Source organism: Polypterus senegalus, chromosome 8 (genome assembly GCF_016835505.1).
Source record: "Polypterus senegalus isolate Bchr_013 chromosome 8, ASM1683550v1, whole genome shotgun sequence".
In the NCBI taxonomy this organism is placed as follows: domain Eukaryota; kingdom Metazoa; phylum Chordata; class Cladistia; order Polypteriformes; family Polypteridae; genus Polypterus; species Polypterus senegalus.
This window is the reverse complement of record NC_053161.1, coordinates 118490889-118508350: the sequence shown is the minus strand read 5'-3', so window position 1 is coordinate 118508350 and position 17462 is coordinate 118490889. Positions and strand designations below refer to the sequence as shown.

The window sequence follows — 17462 nt, the reverse complement described above, 5'->3', positions numbered from 1 at the left end:
ACAGATCCCTCTAACAAACGCCTCTTTATCTGCCCTCAGAGCCCTTGCAGGCGTTCTTCTCAGTTCCCGGTACAGACCAGAGTTGCCAGTGAGCCGTGCGCTGCGACTCATCTCGATGACATCCAGGGTGCCCTGAGAGATGAAACACCTCCTTCTGGGAACACCGGTAACACCAACACAACCCTCAGCAACCTTCAGGGTCTTGTAACTGAAGGTCTCCCACATCACATTAGGATCAGCAGTCGCACCCAAATCTGCAAGTTCCTCACACAAACTGTATGCAAACTCATTAGAAACAGCCTGGTCTTGGAGTCTGGCCAAGTTCAGGCTCATTTTCCTAGTAGGTGGTAACTACTGGACCTAAGCTGCACCCTAAGAGTAGCAACAACAAGTCTGTGGTCAGAATTCACAAACTGGGCACTTCTGTAGACCCTGCAGTTTTGTAAGAGCCTCCAGCGTCTGCCCATGAGGATGTGATCGATCTCCTTCACCCACCACCAGTATTGGAGTACCAAGTCCAACAATGTGGTTCTGGGTGCTGGAACCAGGATCCAGTGATTCGCAGCCCCTGACCTTTTGCAAAGTCAAGGAACATGGAGCCATTTTCACCACGGTCACCAGACCCATGGGGACCGAGACAATCCTCATAGCCAGCCGTGTCAGTGCCAGCGGCTTCACTGAAGTCACCCATGACCAGAGGAATGTCACCTCGTAGGTACCCATCAACCACCGAGCGAAGCTGTGGATAAAATGTCTCCCTCGCCGAGACATCACTCACCGCAGTCGGAGCATACACTGAGACAACAGACAAGGCACCCAGGGAGTGACGTTGAAAGGAGTGACATCGGACACCATCGGAAGAAGCCAATCTGCTACAGCAACAGCTGCTCCCCGATTCTGACAGCCATCAGAGCAACCAGACCAATAAAAGGTGTATCCACCTACAGAGATCTGGCCAGTCCCTGGTCTGTGCACCTCAGAAAGTGCTGCCACTGAAATTCGGAGTTTACGCAGCTCCTCCGACAGTAGAGAGGGAGAGACAAGACGTTCCATGCACCTACCCGTATGGACCGCCTCAAATTGGGACCCAAGTGCTGCCGTGCAGCGGGTGACGCCTCAGCACCACACCAGTTCTGATCCCCAACAGACCTGACCCCATTGGCTCTCCAATGCTTTCGACTCTTCTGGGGATGGGGGAAAGCCCTCAGGATGTAAACAGGCTTCCTATGGGCGGCTGCAGCAGAGCTACTCCCGTGGAGAGCAAAAAGGAGTCCTTTCTGTCGTCTTGGAGCTGTGTGAAGTTTTTTTACGGTGGCTGGAGTGCCAATCCTGCCACCAACCCCCATGATTTCCCTGCAAGTTGGAGGACCGCTTGCAGGGATGGATGCAGTTTAACGTCAAAATGAAGAGATAAATGAAAAATAAGTACAATATTGGATTTTCCACCCTCCAGAACCTTATAATAATGACATTAACCAAATTCAACTTACATAATCAGGATATAATTATTTGCCTATATGTTTTTTTTACAGTTAGAGCTAGTTAGATTATGTAACCTACTCTGAGTCACAAAATAACATAGAAGATGAAATTGTATTAGCAATATAGTAGTTTTGTATGTCTGATGATTCTGAACACTGCATTCCCATGTCCATATCCGATCTTCACACTTGGCAGTTGAAGAGCATTTCAAATCTTTACTACTCTTCAGGAGGTCCTGCATTGGCTTTTCAGAGATTTTATTTTTTTCTGCTGCCTTTAAACACTTTAAATTTCAGTAGTTATAAATATAAAATAAACAACATTATAGTTATATAGACCCATGAGAAGCATTTCAAATAATTTGCAATCATTTGAAATGATTTAATTCAGTAATTTAGGTTATCACTCATGGACATCAACTTTTCTTATGTAAATCTACAGGCTATAATTTCTCACCAATCCCACTAGTTTAACTTTGTGTTTATATTTAAGATCCACAAACAAATAAAACATTCACTTGTGTTTTGTATCTGCATCTTCAAGGTTTATAATGTACAAATAAACCTGACAGTAGTTACAAATGATTCCAATTAGATGGTTAGAGATTGACTTTAGACTGCCATCACTTTATTGCTGAGCAAAGGGCATATTTCTTACAGTAATCATTCATGACATCATTTAGTGAAAGAAAAAGCTATGCATCAGTCTTACTGGAAGTAAATGAGAATTGCTGAATTGCTGACTTATTTAAGAAATCAATACCAATAACTATTGCACACTGTTAAGTTTGGAAGTGTAATAGTTTAGGAGTGAGATATGGAAAAAGATGATCCGCTGTTGCAACCCATGACGGGAGCAGCCAAAAGAAGAAGAAGAAGAACAGCCTTCCAGCTGAAGTGGCTTGTCAGTTAATCTTAAGCTGCATGCCTATTTCTCTGGGCAAAACGTTTTGAAATATCAAGTGATAAGTAATCATTAAAAATTATAGCTACATCCATCCATTATCCAACCCGCTATATCCTAACTACAGGGTCACGGGGGTCTGCTGGAGCCAATCCCAGCCAACACAGGGCACAAGGCAGGAAACAAACCCAGGGCTCACCGCAGGGCACACACACACCAAGCACACACTAGGGACAATTTAGAATCGCCAGTGCAAATGGGAGGAAACTGGAGTACATAGAGGAAACCCACACAGACACGGGGAGAACTTGCAAACTACACGCACGGAGGACCCGGGAAGCGAACCCGGGTGTCCTAACTGTGAGGCAGCAGCGCTGCCTATACCCCTTATATATAGTACATTATTTCTTTAAAATCTCTTTAAGTTCATTCCTACAACTTTCTAAGTACTCATACATTTTCAACTTATTGTTATGTGCCCCTTTGTTTTTAACCAATGTATTTATATCAGGCACATATCAGCAGATTAACTGTTCACCTGGTTCATTTAGAAGCTTGATTTTGCTCTCATTCTTTACACCACAGATTTTTGTATACAGGGTGTCCATAAAGTCCGTGTGCAATTTAAAATAGTAACTTTGTAAGTATATGTGATAGAAAGAATTCATAAAAAGGATTAGAAAGCTTGATCTATCTAGTTTTTTTTTTGTCCTTAGAAGTTTTATTTTTGCTGTATTTGGGGAACTAAAAATTCACATGACTCTGTTGAACATGAAAGAGATTCTCCCAAAGTTAATGTGTGGTGTGCTTTGGGGAAAAAATCGAGTCATAGGGCCATTCTTTTTTGAAGGCCGTGTTGTCAATGGTGATAGCTATTTAAAAATGCTGCAAAATTACTTTATTCCTCAAATTGAACAATTAGGACTGATAGAGAATACACTGTTTTAACAAGATGGTGCTCCTTGTTACTTTGCTTTGCATGTTAGACAGTTTCTACATGAGAAATTCCTTAACAAATGGATTTTTTGGACATTTTTCTTGGCCTCCACATTTGCCAGATTTGACTCCATTGGATTTCTTTTTATGGGGTCATGTGAAAACTAATGTTTATTCAACCAAACCTCAATTCAACCTTTAGAAGACTTGCAAGCTAGGATAACTAATGTGATTGCTGGTATTGCTGAAAATCAGCTTGAAAATGTTTTCCAAGAACTACAGAATTATATTAACCTTTATATTAGTAATAATGATGGTGGACATGTTGAAAATTAACAAGAACAATAAAAAATGCAAATGTTTCTTCTTTCTAATCCTTTTTACAGATTCCTTCTATCAAATATACTTGCAAAGTTACAACTATTTTAAATTGCACATGGACTTTATGGACACCCTGTATGTAGTGATTTTTTTATTTGTTACATCAACTTTGGAACACAATCCAGTTCAGCACTTTTGGAGTTGGAGGATATATCAAAAGCACTGTGTCCAAAAGTGCAGTGTACAATAATATACACTCATGCAAAAATACATCCTCACCTAGAGCCAGTATAATGTCTGAATTCACTTAACACGGTACCTTTCTCAGATGCACAACGTGTACCTGAAAAAAACCCACACAGACATGAAGAAATCATGCACACTCCAACATATAGTGACTAGTCTGGATTTCAAACACAAATTTCTAGCCCTCACATCTGTAAATTATGTGTACTTTTACAAAACACATTATTGTTGGTTAAATGACCTGTAATTAACTATATCTACTGTACATCCATAACTTTATCTGTATCTATACATCTGCTTGAATATTTGTGCATGCAAAGTAAAACGATACCGTTTAAATTTTCAAAGATTTTCAAGCAAATGTTGACAAAATCGATGTTAGAAAACTTGTAGTCCTAGATGAAGCTGTTATGCAAAGAATTCCTACCTAGGTTCAAGAACAACATCACAACATACAAATAAACACAGACACACAAAATATGACTTCTCCACTGGGCAGGTAGTACTTTATTTAACTGTAATGATGTGCTTTATGAATTCTATTCAGCCTCCACTCATTTGCATTGTTATTGGTTATATCTAAGCACAAGGCATGATGGGCTGAGAAGGTTGGGATCACAACTCTTGTCTTTTGAGTCAAGCTGCATTGAGAAAGCAGTGCAAAACCAGGTGATTGCAGTCATTATGTGTATGGCATAAAGGTAAAAAAAGGATCTCTATTTCAATAATGACCCTTACAGGTTGATTTTACTTTAGGCAGAGGAGTATCTTCTAATATTTTGCCCTGGTGTTACCTAAAATAATCCATATTGATGATACTAAAAGCAAAGTATGGAATATACTTATTCACTCAATTAAATGGTTTAACCACAAATTAAAACAAAATTAAACACTTATACAACTCAATAGTTTAAAAGAAGACTGTTTTTGCAGGAGCTATTAACAAGGAAGTACCACTTTAGAATGAAGGTATAGACAGGACAGATGTTCCAAAATTATGACTTTAAAAAAAAGTTGAACCAGTTCCTTTTACAGCATTCCCATTGACTGCAGATTCCAAAGGCCGTACTACGTTACTGTAAGTGAAAAATCAAACTAAGTCCTCCATGCTCTAAACTGGAAAAATGGTGAAATCATGCCTATTTGTACCTCTTTCTAGATAGTACACTCATACTAGCCAACAATACTTGACAGATTCTTAAGTCAAACATAAATATATCCCATTCTCAAATGAGATCTTTTTCTGTTTACTTTTGTATGATAAGACTATTTAACGGCTCATAAAATACCTGACACATACAAAATGTTATATCCACGCTCAAGGTTGTATTTTTATTTGTCCAGTGTGTCACAGTTAGTTAATAATTAGTTACATATTAACTAATCATTTTCTCTTTTCTAGACAATTATGCATTATAATATTGAAGCTATAATAATCTGTAGTAATCTGCCCTCAGTATCTTATTCCTCTCTCTGCTCCTTGCAGAAGACTGTGCTAAATATATATTCTCAAAAATACACTTCTTCATTGAATAATGCTGAATTCTAGATAGTCCTTTAATTGTATGCTAGGTACATTTAATATTTTACTTGTGCATATATGACTGTGAATTTCCCCTTGGAATTAATAAAGTATCTATCTATCTATCTATCTATCTATCTATCTATCTATCTATCTATCTATCTATCTATCTATCTATCTATCTATCATATAGTGCCTTTCACATCTATCTATCTATCTAAATGGAAGCCACAGACAATAATACTTAAAGAATTCACAGACTTAATCTAATGACTTTATGAGGAATTACATAATATCATATTTTTATAAATAACAACTTGCACTACAGCCCAAATATAACATTTTATCTACAATCAAAATGTTGCAATACTTTTCCCAAAACCATGTGATTCATATTATAAATAATTACCAATATGGACTGAAGTTAAAATACTACTACAAATTAAAAATGTTTTCACTGAGATTAATACAACAGAGAGATCAAGAGTTGCTAAACAAAATTAAATAATTAAGGCATTTAGAAACTGGCATGCAACATTGTTTAGTTAGAATTTAAAAATCAATTGCAGAAAATAAAAACTTTTCTTAGTAGGCCTGATATCCCAACACTCCAAGAATCAAAACCTAAACTTTTTTTTACATTGGAGAGTCTCCACCATTCAGCAACAAGTATCTTTTTTATTTTGACTTGGGTAGTGTGAGGGCTTTTAGCATGAATTTTAGAACACCCCATGCTATATTAATAGATACAAACATACATGAACTTGAAAACCTCAAATACCTCTTCAAACCAGGCATTGATGCAAGACAGCTCTTTTGCATTGCTTAACGTGCATCAGCAACTCTTCTGTTTTCTTGATATTTAATTATTCCAGATTATTTAGGTTTATTTAACCACTTATGTTGTCTTATTCAGGTACATTTCACAATGTTTGATGAGACAAACAACAGTGGTGTAATCAAGTAAACTTAGCCATTCTTGTAGAATCCACATGTAAAAAGTCTGTTTTGTTTTCAGAACATCTAATGTAAGTAATCATATACTTGTTACTGCTTATCTTTGCAGGCCCATCCACAATCATCCCGGTAGCAGAACTGGCACTAGCTACAGTAATTATGTTATTCATCGATGATTTTACAATTGATGATTGCATTTCAGCCTTTCACATACTTTTTAGATATGCACCTTGTGTGTTTTCACTGTTTTCATCTTGTTTTATTTGCATTGATAGGTGCCCTATTGTCTGTAAAACTTCAACAAGATCCAAAAACTTAATGTTTGCTGATTTATTTTCAAAGCAGCAGTAAGGCGACTGTGTAAGTTTAAAACAAGTACTTGCAAATGTTATTTTGGTATGAACATGACATATAAAACAGCTAATGTCATCTCTATTGTAGACTAAACACAGGTAAAGAGGGACATTTAAAAAAATGATACACTGTACACAGGGAAATAATGACCCTATAAACCTATTAAAATGTAGGTTAATTTCATTCAGAGGAAGAATGCAAAGATTATGTTTCATGATTGGAACAATAATGGACAGTGATCTTCAGCATCTTGTTATCATTTCTAATTCATTCATTCAACTTAATTTCTTAGCTTTGTGTATTGGAAAGTATTTTGCTAATTAAACATTAAGAAAGTTACCACTCACAGCTTATTGTCATTTGAAACATAAATGAGTAGAAACGATTGTCTTTTATTAATTTTTTGCCTTGAAACAGTACAATATTCTTCTTACTTTATTAATTTGTACGGTTCAGTTTTTTGAATAAAATTTATTTTGTAAAAACAATTTTTGATTAAAATTTTCTCCACTACAGTACTACTTGTTCCGGGATAAGGCTTTTCAGAAAACTGTATTTTAGGCTTTTGTTTTTCTCATAAACAAATTATTTAAACTAAGCATTTTACAAAATGATTTATCCCTAAAAGTACTATCTTTTATTATTTGACAAGAGTAGATATTTTACATTAAATAGGATAATTGATTATATCTAACCATCAGCAATTAGCCAAAAGATACTATGATGTTTGTGCAAAGCAAACACTTTTATTAAATAGGAATGGTTCTATTTGCCACACTACACATATTTCACTTTGGCCGAAAAACACAACCTTAATAAAAATATTGTATAAAAGCTATGAAGCCTCTATGCAAATGTTCCCACTAAAAGGTTTACTTTGATTTTGCTACAAATCACAAGTGGCTTCACAGTCTAAAAGCAGAGTTGACTGCCTAATCTCATTCTTGACTTGCAAAAGTGACTACCAGCCAGGGCAATTTTTGTAACAAATAATATTCCATCCATCCATCCATTTATGACTGAATGTGCCTAATTCACAAGGGAAATCCCCAGTAGCATCAGGTGAAACGGCAAAAATCAAACCCAGAGACAAAAATAATATAATAAATTGAAGAAAAAGTGAAAATTCTGCACCACCAATCAAAGAATTTAGCCACCTTCAAAAAAACTGATGACAGAAAGAGAGAGCAAGGATAAGAAAAGGTGTGGGCTTAATGTAAATGGAGCCTGTTGGGGGATCAGTGCAAGCTCCATAGTTTATGTTCATGTTTGCACGTTTTACATAAATGGAGGTTTCTGCCATGATGTCTTCTAACCAGTTACTGAACATTTTACATAGCATTGCCTGTTTTTTCAAAATACTCTGTTAAAAATTTGGTCAATTTTATGCTTGACCCAATTCATTTGACAGATTTAGCTTAGATCATACATTAGGGTTTTGTTCTTCAAAATGAGTTTAGCTAGAGATGAATTTCTAGCAAAAATTAAAGGACATGGACCAGAAGAAGAGAAATATGAGAACAAAATAGAGTCAAAAACTGGAAAGTCAAAATAATCATTGTCAAGGCCAAAATTTTAAACAAAAATGAAGGTCAAGAATTATAGTAAAAAAAAATCAAAACAAAAAACAATCAAACTTTCAGAAAGAATTTTGAAGCAAAGAGTTGTGTCATCCACAATCTTGGATTAGAAAAGGTTGTCACTGGAGATCTTTTAACTCATGATGTCAATGGTATCAGAAATTGTGACGTTAGATACTACACCTTGGACACCAGGCACTGCATCTTAAAAACATGACTCAAAAAATGGTCTATATGAAAACAAAATGGCATTGGAATCAGAGCAAAATACTTTCTGTAACTTTAAATAAGCACAAACCTCAAAACTTGATTCCTCATGCTTCAAAAGCCCTATATGCACCAAACCTCTATAAGAAACATGACCAAAAGTTCTACAAAAAATAAATAATGAGTGCATTCATAATAAAATCAGGATTATTTGTTGAAATACAGTATTTAGTCACTGAGCAAATGTTGTGCGTCACATACTAATGTTACTTAAAAATGAATAACCGCCAAACCAATATGATGGAAAACATGGATGCACTGGCAACCAGGCTAGGGTGGACAGTGTTTCCTTACCTGGATAGGAGGCCATCATAATGTTTGGCTGCTTGGATGGATGGACATCCCAACTAAAGCAGCTTGTGATCCCCTTTCCAGCAAGGAGGCTATCATAGATGAACAATATGGGTTGAAGTACATACTGCCAGGGATGGTTCTTATTCCTTTTCTTGGCCAAAATAAGCCAGAGACAGAAGGAGACTGTCTCCTGTGGTCATGTGGTTCCACAGTACATTTAGTGTTCAGCAGCACTCTCCATCAGACCCAGAAGTGAAGATAATATTGCCACTGATAGTAGTCCCCTTTTAACTCTTCTTTTTGTCACTGGATTTGTGCCATTCTCTATTTGTGGAAGCTCAGATAATACAGAAGGGAAGCTCAGAACAAAAGGATACTTTATATTCAGACATATTTTACCGTGTATTTCTAATCAGTACTTCTCACTATGTCTAACAGACAACAGATGATTACCAGAATAGTTCTGGGTCCAATGTAAACTTATGTAAAATTATATTATTTACTGTCAATGTCTTTACTTACCAGCCTACAATTGAAACCTCTCATATCACCTTGTAACATGAAGTTATATATTTAGACATTACAAAAATAATTACATTTTAAATTTAAGTATGGATGGGAGGGCATCACACTGGTGTAGTGGTTGGCTCCTCTGTATCATAGCTACTTGACTGCATCTAAATTCTGGCCCAGTCACTATAAATAAATAATGCACATTCATCCTTATCTGTGCAGGTATTATCCAGGCATTGTACTTTTTATCCCATGTCCCAAAGACATACATACAGAACTAGGTAACTCTAGTCTAAATATGACTGAGTGTGTGTGCGTGTGTGTGTGTGTGTGTGTGTGCAAATGCACTTTACAATGGACTATTAAGATGAATAACCCAGTTAAGGCAGAAATATGGTTTCTTAAGTATCCGTTTTTATATAGGCAAGTAGTCTTCTGGAGTTCTCCTTTGGCAAAACACACCACAGTCATTAAATGGTCAAAAAAAAAATTTCACTGTCATCATCAGCCACTGTGAATTTGAAAATAAGCATGATGCCTGTGAACATTTTCTTGTGTTTTAGAAATATGTTTAGTCAAATTGATGCTTTATTTATAAGTTTCTATTACCGGATTGCAAACAGCATGTTCTTTTCTGCTTGGCTATAGGACTGAGCTCTACATAAGACTTGGTACATGGGCTTCTTACCTTACACCCAGTGCTTCAGGAATAATAATAACACAGGTATTTTTACTTCAACAAGATAAGCTACATAACTCATGTCACTTTTAACATATCACCCTACTGTTCTCTAGATTGTGTTGCTGAGTTTAGAACTCTATGTTCAGCTCATCAACATAAATTAAGCAATTTCTGAAATACTGAGATCATTTCAGCCAGAAGGGATAATATAATTGTCCAAGTATTTGCATTGGGAAATTTATTTTGAGGGTGCTTCTACCTGTGGCCGCTGAAAGTGTGTGTGAAACAAATACATGTGCAGCCTGACACATGCACAGACTACAAAATCCTTCACAGTGACCATGTTAAGGGTTTATTTACATTGCCACATTATTAGGTTGTTCACAGAGATATCTACCTCTGTTAATTAAGTTTCTCTGGGACCAATTGCCGTAACGGAGTTATTGAGATGCATGTCAATGTGCCTAGTGATTCAGGTGTACATATGTAAATACATATTTTCTTAAACCTGCATATCCAGGCAACAATAGATAGGCACAAAGCAAGAAACAGTCCATCACAGGGCTAAAACTTCACAAAACTTTGGGGGCCAATATAAAACCTGTTCAGAACGTCTTGAAGTGTAGAAGGGAAAATCCAAACAGACGCATGACGAATGAGCAAACTCCACTCAGACAAAGACAAGTGTGCGATCCTAACACAGGCTGATGAAACTGTGAAGCAGCACTGCCAACCATTATGCCCTGCTCTAGTAGTGTAACTATGTAAACAGTTTTTGTATACGGCTCATCCATCCATCCATTATATAACTTTCTTAGCCCTGGTCATGTGGCTGTAGCTTATGCCAGCTGCACTAGGTGTAAGACAGAAAGTAACCCTGGTGGAGGTCCCTGTCTATCTCAGGGCACACTTATGGGGAATCTCATACTCATTCATACTAGAATAATGTAAAGTTGCAATTAAATTGACATTCTGATTTCAAAACTGCTGTTAAATGTGTTTATATGATTGAAATTATAAAAGTGCTATTAGTAAAAAAACATTTGTTTGCCTTATTAGTATAGTTCACATGTAAAACTACCAACCATCAACCTAAAAGTAATAACAAAAAACAGCGTTACCACTGATAATTCGCTCATTTAATTGATTGTTGATAATATAGACAAGTAAGCTGCTTTTTCACTTATTGGACAATACTAACAGCACCAAACTTTTGATTTAGCTGGCGATTTTGTGGAGGGTAGCGGTCTGAGACACCAGTGGATTTAACGTAGTAGCCTTGCAGTTATTCTCCTCGGCCACTTGTCCACACTGAAGTTAGCATTTGAACTTTTGTCAATACTGTATAACACTGTTTCAGTGCACTTAAATTGTGTGTTTTAGAGGTAAAACATTTCAACAATTTCTAGTCAGGTTACAATGAAAAAGTGCCCTCACAAACTTGTTAGTAATCCAGAAACTTCGCTGGCTTCCTGGTCTACCGCCACTCAAGTGGTAAAATAAAAGTCAAATACTACATGCTTGTTAGTTGGTATCAAAATTATTTTCATATTGACCAGCAATAGTGGTTAGAAAAAGACATTAGAGGCATTTAAACAAATCCGCTGAAAGGTAGCCCAGACAGGTCCCAATGCCACCAAAGCCTCCGCTGTTGGGATGAGAGCAGCTTACCTGATGTACGGGAACACAGGGTCGACGTGACGCTCCAGAGTTGCAATGGCATAGCAGACAATAAAAGAAAACGACGACACAATGACAAGAGACACAGGGAGAAAGCACATTCCCTCCATGAACCACAACATCTTCCTGCTACAGCTTGAGCTCTCTGCCTTCAAGTCCGTCAGACAGTTGCAACAGTGCGGTCTAGTCAAGCGGGTAACCGAGAGACGCGCACGGACTCGTGAACCCGCCATTGAATTCAAGTTCAGACGTGCACGCGCGACACTAACTTGTGAACTCCAGCGACACTTCTTATTTTAAATACCTCTTCCTAACACAGGCAGTGCAGACTTTCCATTGCCACTTATTTTAATCCAATAAATTGAGCAATATGTATTTATGTAAAAAAAAATCTAACTATGCATAACGTTACAAAGTAACATTACATCTTTATCTACCACATATTTACTTAACGAGATTTACAAATGATCATTTTGCGTAATTTTGTTAATTTGTACAATTTTCAGAGATAACAAGCCAAGTTACGTCGGGTTTATCGTCATGTGTGTTTAACACAAATAAATTCGTCTCATCAGAACAGATGACAATAAAAATCCCAACAGAAGACTCACGGACACACACAGATAGATAGATAGATAGATAGATAGATAGATAGATAGATAGATAGATAGATAGATAGATAGATAGATAGATAGATAGATAATTCCCTCAATAATGTGGGACAAAGACACATTTCTCTGTTCCACAGTTTAAAATTCCAAATCAAACAATTCAGATGAATGATTAAAAGTGCAAATTGCAGACTTTCATTTAAGGGTATTTGCATATATTTTAGTCACATCATGTAGAAATGACAACAATTTTTATACATGGTCCCCTCATTTCAGGGCACAATGATGTTTGGGACATAGCTGTGGCAAACCTGTAATGCAGCAATCTTCAGCTCCTGCTTGTTACAGGAGCTTGTCTCCTTAAGTTTTGTCTTCATCATAAGGAAGGCAGGCTCAAATGGATTTAAATCGGTTCACAGGCTTGACCCTTCAAGAATTTTCCTTTTTTAGCTTTGAAAAACATCTGTAATACCTTAGCATATGTTTGGGATCATTATCTTGTTGTTGGACGAAGCACCGTTCAGTGTGTTTTTAGATATATACTGAGACTTCAGCAGATGAGACGATTTCTGTACACCTTAGAATTCATTATGCAGTTGCCTTTAGCACTTACATCATCAATGAAGATAAGTGTGCCACTACCTGTGGCAGCCATACATGCAGGCCTTAACACACCCATCACTATGTTTAAAAGATGAGGTAGTATTCTTTGGATCATGGACAGTTCATTTATGCCTCCACACTTTGCTTTTTCCATCACTCTGATACAGGTTAATTTTTTGTCTTGTCTGCCCACAAGACCCTTTTTCAGAATTCTGCAGATTCTTTTAAGTACTTTTTCACAAACAGTAATCTGGCTACCCTTTTTCAGCTAACTAGTGGTTTGCATCTTGCAGTGTGGCTTCTGTATTTCTGTTCAGGAAGTCGTCTGCAGATAGAAGTCTTTGACATATACACATCTGCCTCCTGAAGACCATTTCTGATCTGTCGGACTGGAGTTTAGGGCTTTTTCTTTACCATACTGAGGATTCTTCTGTCATCAGCAGTGGTCATCTACCTTGGCCTCCCAGTACCTTTGAGGTTACTGAGCTCACCAGTTTGTTATTTCTTCTTGATTCTAGGCAGTTCACTTAGGTAATCCTAAGGTTTTAACAATATCTCAAATGGTTTTATTCTTGTTTTTCTCCCTGATAATGGCTTCTTTGACTTTCATTGGCATGATTCTTGTCCTAATGTTGAACAATTAAAACTACAATCTCCAAATGGTAGAAAGGAATCTTATGTCTGCACTGATGAAGCAATGACTATGCCGATAAGGCCCACCTCACTTTGATCCTCCATTCCCTTCTGTGCCTTCATGATAAATTCTTTCCCTTAAAATTGTCTTTCAATATGGTAAATTTAGTCAGTAATTGATAAGGGAAAAGACACTAATATAGCACAACTCTTACTGCACATAAAATTAAGAAAGACAAAATTATGTCAATCAGGAAATAGCAAATGGCAAGTGCATAAGTCAATGTTATATGAAAGTTGCAGTTTGCCGGGAACTGAGACTAAAATGTAGGGTAGTGTTAACTGAAACTGCTGAGGGGAGAATGCCAGCTGCAAAGGTAATAGTAGAGGAAGAATTGCCAAGAGTGGGGCCTCGGGAGATAATCACAGATTACAAAATTAGCATAAAAACCTGTGGCAAATGATAAATCACATTCTGCCAGCATATAATATGCTGTACTTTCAGTTCTATTAAATGTATAATTGTTTAATGCACTTACCTGAGTATACCGTTTCAGAGGGCTAATACATATTTGCAATTTCAGATAAAGGAAAAGAGACTGAGAAAAACAAACAATTTGGCAAATAATGTGGTATTTTATCTTTACAAAAAAGATAAATGAGATAAATTTCAGAAACTAAATAGGTAATATTTGGGAGGAATGGCCCCGATCTGAACCTGAGCGGTGTTTTGTTATTGGACTTCTGTGCTCGTCACGGATTGTCCATAACGAACACCATGTTCAAGCATAAGGGTGTTCATATGTGCACTTGGCACCAGGACACCCTAGGCCTCAGTTCGATGATCGACTTTGTGGTCGTGTCGTCGGACTTGCGGCCATATGTCTTGGATACTCGGGTGAAGAGAGGGGCGGAGCTGTCAACTGATCACCACTTGGTGGTGAGTTGGCTTCGATGGTGGGGAAGATGCGGTCAGGCCTGGTAGGCCCAAACGTGTTGTGAGGGTCTGCTGGGAACGGCTGGCAAAGTCCCCTGTCAGAAGTAGCTTCAACTCCCACCTTCGCAGAACTTCGACCACGTCCCGAGGGAGGTGGGGGACATTGAGTCCGAATGGGCCATGTTCCGTGCCTCTATTGTTGAGGTGGCTGACCGGAGCTGTGGCCGTAAGGTGGTCGGTGCCTGCTGTGGTGGCAATCCCCGAACCCATTGGTGGACACTGGCGGTGAGGGATGCCGTCAAGCTGAAGGAGGAGTCCTATAGGACCTTTTTGTCTTGTGGGTCTCTGGAGGCATCTGATAGGTACCGCAGGCCAAGCGAATGCGGCTTCGTTGTTGCTGAGGCAAAACTCGGGCATGGGAGGAGTTTGGAGAGGCCATGGAGAACGACTTTCGGACGGCTTCGAGGAGATTCTGGTCCACCGTCCGGTGTCTCAGGAGGGGGAAGCAGTGCAGTGTCAACACCGTATATGGTGGACATTGTGGGTCGGTGGGGGGAGTACTTCGAAGACCTCCTCAATCCCACTAACATGCCTTCCAATGAGGAAGCAGAGCCTGGGGACTCTGAGGTGGGCTCTCCCATCTCTGGGACTGAAGTCACCGAGGTGGTCAAAAAACTCCTTGGTGGCAGGGCCCCGGGGTGGATGAGATACGCCTGGAGTTCCTTAAGGCTCTGGATGTTGTAGGACTGTCTTGGTTGACACGTCTCTGCAACATCGCATGGACATCGGGACAGTGCCTCTGGATTGGCAGACGGGGTGGTGGTCCCCTCTTTAAAAGGGGACCGGAGGGTGTGTTCCAACTATAGAGGGATCACACTCTCAGCCTCCCTGGAAAAGTCTATTCCGGGGTTCTGGAGAGGAGGGTCCGTCGGATAGTCGAACCTCGGATTCAGGAGGAACAGTGTGGTTTTCGTCCTGGTCGGAACAGTGGACCAGCTCTTCACCCTTAGCAGAGTCCTGAGGGTGCATGGGAGTTTGCCCAACCAGTCTACATGTGTTTTGTGGACTTGAAAAAGGCATTCGACCGTCCCTCGGGAATCCTGTGGGGGTGCTCGAGTATGGGGTACCGGACCCCTGATAAGAGCTGTTCGGTCCCTGTACAACCGTGTCAGAGCTTGGTCCGCATTGCCGCAGTAAGTCGAGCCCGCTTCCAGTGAGAGTTGGACTCCGCCAGGGCTGCCCTTTGTCACCATTCTGTTCATAACTTTTATGGACAGAATTTCTAGGCGCAGCCAGGGTGTTGAAGGGGTCCGTTTGGTGGACTCAGGATTGGGTCACTGCTTTTTGCAGATGATGTTGTCCTGTTTGCTTCATCAGGCCGTGATCTTCAGCTCTCTGGATCGGTTCGCAGCTGAGTGTGAAGCGGCTGGGATGAGAATCAGCACCTCCAAATCCGAGACCATGGTCCTCAGCCGGAAAAGGGTGGAGTGCCCTCTCAGGGTTAGGGGAGAGATCCTGCCCCAAGTGGAGGAGTTCAAGTATCTCTGGGTCTTGTTCACAAGTGAGGGAAGAATGGACGTGAGATCGACAGGCGGATCGGTGCGGCATTCGGCAGTGATGCGGGCTCTGCATCGGTCTGTCGTGGTGAAAAGGAGCTGAGCCGTAAGGCAAAGCTCTCAATTTATCAGTCGATCTACGTTCCTACCCTCACCTATGGTCATGAGCTATGGGTAGTGCCCGAAAGAACAAGATCGCGAATACAAGCGGCTGAAATGAGTTTCCTCCGCAGGGTGTCTGGGCTTTCCCTTAATGATAGGGTGAGAAGCTCAGTCATCCAGTAGGGGCTCAGCGTAGAGCCGCTGCTCCTCCGCATCGAGAGGAGTCAGATGAGGTGGCTCGGCATCTGATCAGAATGCCTCCTGGACGCCTCCCTGGTGAGGTGTTCGGGCACGTCCAACCGGGAGGAGGCCCCAGGGAAGACCCAGGACACGCTGGAGGGACTATGTCTCCGGCTGGCCTGGGAACGCCTTTGGGATTCTCCCGAAGAGCTGGAAGAAGTGGCCGGGGAGAGGGAAGTCTGGGCCTCTCTGCTTAAGCTGCTGCCCCCGTGACCCGACCCCGGATAAGCGGAAGAGGAGGAATAGGTAATAATTATTGGCCACATAGCATGGGAAAATGATATGCAAAATGTGCTAGAAAGTTAGAAGAGATTAATTTGTATAAAAAGGGCAAAGTCAAGTTAATGTATTTTTATAAAGTATACTTTTACTTACAAATACCTCAAGTTCAACTTCAAATTTATCTTTATGTGTACATATTGTAACAAAGGTGCTATATAGGCGCCTGACTCAACACAGATTCACACTGGAGGCATGTTAAAATAAACCACAAACTTTTTTTTTTTCTTGACCTGTGGGGCATGTCTTCCCCATGTCCCACAGGCACAACGTAGTCCCAAAGCACACAAAAAATCCCAACACACACTTGAGTGGTGGCTGCTGGCCCCTTTTATTGTCCACCTGGAAGTGCTCCAGGTGGTTGACTGCTGCAGCTTCCAGCTGCACTTCCGGGTGTGGTGAATACACTGCCCATAAGGGCTCAGGAGTCCCAGCTGCAGCACCTCCTGGTGGTTCCTGTGGGACCCAACAGGGCAGCACCTAACTCCAATTCCCATGGAGCCCTGCGGGAAACCAAAGGGGCTGCCATCTAGCATCCAGGGGGAGGTATTGCAAAGTCCATGGCTGCTCCCCCTGAACATATACCGAAGGGGCGTCCCAGCCGGACATGGACTCCGGCTGTCCACCACAATATGTAGTATTTTATATTGAAATTCTCACTTGCAAGTCTTCTTCAAAAAATTACATTAGTACAATACCAACAGTAATGAATATGATACAGTGAGTGAACATAATAGTATATTAGATGCAACATCCAGTCATGA

The 17462-nt window shown here is 39.8% G+C and overlaps 1 protein-coding gene across 3 annotated transcripts in view; it reads right to left on the bottom strand.

Moving 5' to 3' along the window:
• Positions 1–11945, bottom strand: part of dram1 (DNA-damage regulated autophagy modulator 1) — a 44974-nt gene extending 33029 nt beyond the window's left edge. For all 3 annotated transcript variants that reach the window (XM_039761705.1, XM_039761708.1, XM_039761707.1), the window contains exon 1: positions 11729–11945. In XM_039761705.1, coding sequence (XP_039617639.1) covers positions 11729–11859 — 131 coding nt within the window. In that variant the 5' untranslated portion in view covers positions 11860–11945. The remainder of the gene's footprint in view (positions 1–11728) is intronic.
• Between the last annotated feature and the right edge of the window lie 5517 nt (positions 11946–17462).